This window comes from Grus americana, chromosome 5 (assembly GCF_028858705.1).
Source record: "Grus americana isolate bGruAme1 chromosome 5, bGruAme1.mat, whole genome shotgun sequence".
NCBI lineage: Eukaryota > Metazoa > Chordata > Aves > Gruiformes > Gruidae > Grus > Grus americana.
In genome coordinates, this window is record NC_072856.1 from 7,346,612 (window position 1) to 7,353,902 (window position 7,291).

Sequence of the window (7,291 nt, forward strand, 5' to 3'; positions counted from 1 at the left end):
TCAGTTTCATAGGGCTTACTGTCAGAAATGTGAATTCAAAGCAGAAAACAAAGAAGGAAGCTTACCATTCAGGGGTAAGGTGTAAGTATGCTTTCCTTTAAAGTCATCATGCATGAGTGGATTACTGTCAGGATAGCCATGTAGAAATAATAAGATATTAACATATACATTTTAAAATTTGACAGGTGCTTTTCCAGCATCAGCACTGTACGCACGAAAAGACTTGCTTCAGAGACCTACACATGTTGCTACCAAAACTTTTCAAGGCCTGCGAATATTTGTAAACGATGAGCTCCATGAACTCTTCATAGGGTTGAAGACAGCTGAGAAGTTTCTAAAACCTGGAGGTCGCCTTGTAGCCCTCTCCTTTCATTCACTAGAAGATCGTATTATCAAACGTTTCCTTCATGGAATAAACATGACAGAAAAATACAATCTTGGCTCAAGGCAGAAGATAAGACGCGCTCTGAAAAATTGCTCCAAAGATGATGATACACAAGAACTTCCTCATGGAAAATCCAACTCAAAGTGGATTTTTATACAGAAAAAAGTTCTCACACCCCAGGCCAAGGATATTCGAACAAACCCAAGAGGAAGGTCGGCCAAGTTAAGAGCTGCTATTAAAGTCTAAAACAAAATATATAATTATATAATTGTATAATTTCCTTAAATTTTGTTTTCCAGAAGGCTAACTGGACAGATAGTATCAAACTGAAAAAATAAAATGAAGTCTGTTAAAAAACATTTCTTTCTTACCTTTGTGTTTCTTTTTAATTAGGATGTAGTGTAGAGCATCAAAAGGTAAAATAAACGTAGATAAGTGGGTGTCATTAATTATACAAAAAAGACATCTTTTTAAAAAGAACATCAAAACCAAAGTTTATAAAAATTACAGGTTTGATGTTTTTACAGGATTTCCTTTAGATTAAATTCAAAACCCTGATATTAATAGTCTAAATGCAGTAGGTGATTGAGACAGCAACATTTTTATGGGGGTGGATTTCACACACCTAAGGTGTCTGGTTTATTGTACAGTAAGTTTAAACTAACCTAAGAATTCATGAGATATAAATCTCAATATCTCAGTTGACTTGTTGCATGAATGCCTGTGGGACAAGAGCTAGTTCTTAAATAAATTTATATCAGTATCTAATGTTCTATCCAAGAATTTGTAAATGGGCTCTTACATTTTTTCAAATAAGTAAATATTTACATCTGAGCTATCACCTGGTTATTTATTGGTTATGGATTCTAAATAATAAACGTATCTTGGGGAAAAAAGGATACTTGAAAGACCACTGTTTGCCCTTGGACACTATAAGCAGCAAGCAAGCAGTCAAAAGATTTGTATTTTGATCATTTGGATTTACTCCTGTGACCCTAACTTCTGTGCATATATCCAGTACAACTTTTATGTGTTGATGGAATTATAATTAACCCATTAAAAAAGGGGTATTGTGGGTCTTAGGAAGACTTCTCCTTTGCTGGTGATGATTTATTAAGAGGTGCTACTTAGGTAAGTATTGAATTATTTTATGAAAGGCCCACAGTAACATCAGTTTCCTATTTGGATACTACACTAGGTAGTAAAACTTGTAACAATTTTTTTTTTGGTAAGTTAATATGAATTAAGATACGAGTATCTTTAAAGACTACACAGTCTTTGTATGTTAAAAATGATCAGAAAATAATAGTGTAAGTTTCAACTCCTTTGACGCCTGATTCATCTCTTCAGGAAACAAAGTCTTTATTTGGATAATCAAATTGGTAGCAGGATTTCATTTGTGATGAACGTGAAACTTGGCTGGTAGAATAAAAAAAATGCAATTTCTGACTCCGAGCTAAATGGTTACTACACTAGCTTCTGCAGGAGAGCTGACTAGATCAGTCCAGACTTGATTTTCATCAAGCATCCTCTTTATGTTAATGTCAATGATTACTTCATAGTAGGGTTTTTTGGGTAATATTGACACAAGTTGAAATTTAGGTTTACTGTCTATAATATACAATATATTGAAATATCTGAATATTGTTCAATTCCTTGGTAAAGCTATACTCATGTAATGTATTCTTAGGTATACACATGATAACATCCATCACTAATCTGAAATAACAGTGGAATGATGATGGCCATTTCATACTTTTCTGAAATCGCAATATTTTTTCACTAGTTTCATTATACATGCTATTAAATATTAAATACAACATTCCACTTCAAATAATATTACGTACTGTTGACATCTCAGAGAAAACAGACTGTACCTTAAATAGACGTTTTTTCATCCAAACATGAAATATAAATAGCTAATATTATTTTTAGCTAAGAGTCCATACTGAAATGTACTCCGATTGTAGGTTGGAAAAATTGTGCCTCCAACATAGGCTTAGAAGAGTTGGAGTGCCATGCTGTGCATTGTTCAGGAACACACTTCAGGAAAAGACCACCCAGCTGTAGGAGAGGTTAGGTATCTGTATCCCAGAAATTATATGAAAGCATTAAAAGCCCTTATGCTTAAAAAGATGTTTAAAATCCACGCTTCTCATTTCTAATTTCAAAGGCACAGTTTCTTACGATAGTTGAACTACTGTATATTAGTTTTTTGTAAATACACCCCCTCAGTTAGGGAAACTGAGAGACTTTCCTTTACCTTTAGGCTGGAGTTGCACGGCCATGGCAGTGCATCAGTCCTTGAGCTCCTCTCTGCAGAGGATCTGTTTCTCTCCTCTCAGGGCCTCCTCACTTTGGGCTCTAAACTTGTGGTATGGAGAGTCCTGGAATTTTGTCTTCCTGCTTGCCTGAAAACAGAATTTTCTGGTTTTCCAGAAAAACATCTGGTTATATTTAGTCAAAGAATTCTCGTATCTTTAAGCATTTTATTTTCATTTAGTAGGTGAAGTTATATTACATGAAGGGTATTAGGTCTTTAAGTTCTTTCCAGGACACATGTCTACATAGCATATCTTAAATTTTCCTAACATGGTATACGTGACATGTTAGTAAAACTAAACATTATTTTTACCATAATCAAAAATGGTATTTATGAAGGAGTCGGTCTCTGGTGGAAAAATGGTCTTGCTGAAAACCAAATCGTACTGTTAAGATACATATGGTATATCACTGCGAAAAACTTGCCATTTAACCTGAGCACAGTCAAATGCAGGATTATCTATCAACAGCAAAGAAAAAAAGACTGTAGACCATGTTTACAAGGAATATGGCAATACCGTGGTACTGTACACTACGGGAAGCGTAAAAACATCCAATATGTGGAATATTTGTAGAGAATATCAAGTGGTAGTTGTGGAGAGACGACAGTGTGGCCAAATAATACGTGCATGCAGAGCATATTGCTGAAGTATGTTTCTTTTCATGTTAATACTTCAGAAGAATGTGGGAAAAAATTGAAAAAGGATAAAAAACAACTATGAGATTATTACTACGCATTGTAAACATACTTTCTATTGAAATTACTAGAAAATGTGATTTAATTAGTTAATCCAAGTGAATGTAAAGGGTTGATATGCTTTCAAAGGTACCTACCTGGTGAAGAGATTTGCATAGAACAATTACTTGAAAACTAGACAGTTATGCTGTGAATAAGGTTTTTATAGTAAAAATATAGTATTTTTTAAAAAGATCCTTTCAAAGTATAAGCACAGTTAGCTGCATTTATAGCCCATGAGGACCTATCAACAATTATTACTTCCCTATTGCTTCCTAAAGAAAAAGAATCCCTTTCACTGTTTCAGAACGCAAAGGCTTAATCGTACTGTTTTCAAGAAATAGAAGGAATTAATCTGTCTGTCTGCAGGTTTTTTCAAACTATTGCAGTTGAGTAATTGCTCAGTAGTCTTTTATAGTCACATCTGCTGAGATTGCCACTTGGCTTGGAAAAATCCCAGTCTGAAACATCAACTTCTGGACAGATGTATTGAGGTATTTGATAGATGGAAGTTGGAAGGAGAGCATTCCTGCGGTAGTAGGAACGGGGAAAATCCTGTCTTCAGTACAACACTATTAGCAAGTGACTCTCTTCTGGTAGCAGGTCTTGTACCAGACTGTTTGTATGCTGCTTTCTAGAGTAGCATTTCTATGATTATTAATGATTCATATAATTGCTCTAATATTACTTTTTCTATTGGAGAAGACATGGTATTAATTGGAGAGTTTATGGTCCTAAACAGTGTAACAGCACAACAAGGGAGGAAGCCTGAGGAACTGTGCCCTGAGGAAAGGTGATGTGCAGGGGTGGGATGATTGCAACAAGCAGTCTTAGACGCAGGTTGGTGGTGACTTTATTCGATTAATTTAAATTTTAAAATAACTTCAATATCAGTCTTGACTCATTGTTTGGAGTATCACTGTACAAAAGTACTGATGAAAAATGAGAGGAATTTGAGTAAACAGAGAAGTAATGAACTCATAAGCCAATTTATTGCTGCCCATCTTACTTAACATCTTTACCTCTAGCAAGAGGAATAAAGGGTTCAGACCTGCTTTTCTTGTGCCCCAAAATCACTCCAGGAAGGAGAGCAGGATTAGGACCATTGTTGTGGTTTAACCTGGCAGGCAGCTAAAACAACCACACAGCCATTTGCGCGCTGCCCCCCTCCCCTCAGTGGCTGTCGGTCTTCATAGCCATACATTTATTTTTTCATATAGCAGTTGCTTAAATCTAAGCTGTAACTTGGACTAATATGCAATCATATTCATAAGTCTTTCTGAAGTATAATCAAATGTGGAAGCCTTTTTATACCTGAGGTATACTGCAATTAAAGTAGGATTTTGTGGACTAATTAAGACTGCAGTGCTATAGTGAATCTTGCAAATAATTTAGACTCATAGAGTGGTTTGGGTTGGAAGGGACCTTAAAGATCATGTAGTTCCAACCCCCCTGCCATGGGCAGGGACACCCTCCACTAGACCAGGTTGCCCAAAGCCCCATTAAACCTGGTCTTAAACACTTCCAGGGATGGGGCATCCACAACATCTCTGGGCAACCTGTGCCAGTGCCTCACCACCCTCACAGTCAAGAATTTCTTCCTACTATCTAATCTAAACCTACCCTCCTTCAGCTGAAAGCCATTACCCCTTGCCCTATCACTCCGTGCCCTTGTAGACAGTCCCTCCCCAGCTTTCTTGTAGGCCCCTTTAGGTACTGGAAGGCTGCTATAAGGTGTCCCTGGAGCCTTCTCTTCTCCAGGCTGAACAACCCCAACTCTCTCAGCCTGTCCTCATAGGAGAGATTGCTCTGATCATCTTTGTGGCCCTCCTCTGGACTTGCTCCAACAGCTCCATGTCCTCCTTATGTTGGGGGCCCCAGAGCTGAACACAGTACTCTCAAGCAGAGTAGAGGGAGAATCCTCTCCCTCAACCTGCTGGCCACACTTCTTTTGATGAGGCCCAGGATACAGTTGGCTTTCCAGGCTGCAAGTGCACATTGCTGGGTCCCATTGAGCTTCTTGTCCACCAACACCCCCAAGGCCTTCTCCTCAGGGCTGCTCTCAATCCTGTAGTTGTGCTTGGGATTGCCCTGACCCATATACAGGATCTTGCACTTGGTCTTGTTGAACTTCACGCGGTTCACACAGGCCCACCTTTCAAGCCTGTGCAGGTCCCTCTGGATGGCATCCCTTCCCTCCAGCATGTCGACCGCACCACACAGCTCAGTGTCATTGACAAACTTGCTGAGGGTGCACTCAACCCCATTGTCCCTGTCGCTGACAAAGATGTTGAGCAGTGCCGGTCCCAGTACCGACCCCTGAGGAACACCACTCGTCACCATTCTCCACTTGGACATTGAGCCGTTGACCACAACTATTTGAGTGCCACTAGCCAGCCAATTCCTTATCCACCGAGTGGTCCATCCATCAAATCCATGTCTCTCCAATTTAGAGACAAGGATGTTGTGTGGAACAGTGTCAAACGCTTCGCACAAGTCCGGGTAGATGACATCAGTTGTTCTTCCCTTATTTACCAACACTGTAACTCTGTCATAGAAGGCCACCAAATTTGTCAGGCATGATTTTGTCCTTAGTGAAGCCATGTTGGCTGTCACTGATCATCTCATCATTTTCCATGTGCCTTAGTATAGTTCCCAGGAGGATCTGCTCCATGATCTTGCCGGGCACAGAGGTGAGACTGACTGGCCTGTAGTTCCCTGGGTCTTCCTTTTTACCCTTTTTAAAAATGGGGGTTATGTTTCCCCTTTTCCAGTCAGTGGGAACTTCACTGGACTGCCATGACTTCTTGAATATTATGCATAGTTGCTTAGCAACTTCATCAGCCAGTTCCCTCAAGACCCGGGGCTGCATTCTCATCAGGTCCCATGGACTTGTGCACCTTCAGGTTCCTTAGATGGTCTCGAACCTGATCTTCTCCTACAGTGGGCGGTTCTGCATTCTCCCAGTCCCTGCCTTTGCCTTCTGTGACTTGAGCGGTGTGGCTAGAGCATTTGCTGGTGAAGACTGAGGCAAAGAAATCATGGAGTACCTCAGCCTTCTCCATATCCTGGGTAACCAAGTCTCTCGTTTCCTTCCAGAGAGGGCCCACATTTCCCCTAGTCTTCCTTTTATAACTAACATACCTATAGAAGCTTTTCTTGTTGCCCTTGACATCCCTGGCCATATTTAATTCTATCAGGGCTTTGGCTTTCCTAACGTGATCCCTGGCTGCTTGGACAATTTCTCTGTATTCTTCCCAGGCTACCTGCCCTTGCTTCCACCCTCTGTAGGCTTCCTTTTTGTGTTTGAGTTTGTCCAGGAGCTCCTTGTTCATCCACGGGGGCCTCTTGGTGTTTTTGCCTGACTTCCTCTTTGTTGGGATGAGCTTGGAGGAGGTGATCCTTGAATATTAACCAGCTGTCTTGGGCCCCTCTTCCCTCCAGGGCGCTGGATGAAGCTGACTTGCTGGCTGGAGTGGCTGGCATTCCTTTGTGCTGCACTACGTTAGGGAAGACAGTCTGGGTTACTCCTGCCTCGGGCAAAGACAAACCCGTCCGTGGGTTTCCGTTTGCTCCAGGACCTGGGCGCGCTTGGTGGGTGATGTGGGAGGATGGGGCAGTCCATTGTCTCTGTCAAGGGGATTTGATTTTGGGTAAGAATAGCCAATGATTTAAATTTTATGATGGTAATTGCAACGTAATACTGCATGTCATCACTGCTATGATTGCTGTATGCTATAACAATAGTATTACAGAAAGAATCACCCAGATTAATGAAAAATGGACTTTGAAATTGAGCAAGGTGCACAGGTGATGAAACCAGAACTGGCTTCAGCAACTGGCGCCTA

At 40.3% G+C, this 7,291-nt stretch overlaps 1 protein-coding gene across 7 annotated transcripts in view; it reads left to right on the top strand.

The window, feature by feature from the left end:
* METTL15 (methyltransferase like 15) overlaps positions 1-744 on the top strand; it is a 96,378-nt gene extending 95,634 nt beyond the window's left edge. For all 7 annotated transcript variants that reach the window (XM_054827755.1, XM_054827754.1, XM_054827750.1 and 4 more), the window contains one exon: positions 186-744. In XM_054827755.1, coding sequence (XP_054683730.1) covers positions 186-631 — 446 coding nt within the window. In that variant the 3' untranslated portion in view covers positions 632-744. The remainder of the gene's footprint in view (positions 1-185) is intronic.
* The last annotated feature ends 6,547 nt before the right edge of the window (positions 745-7,291 follow it).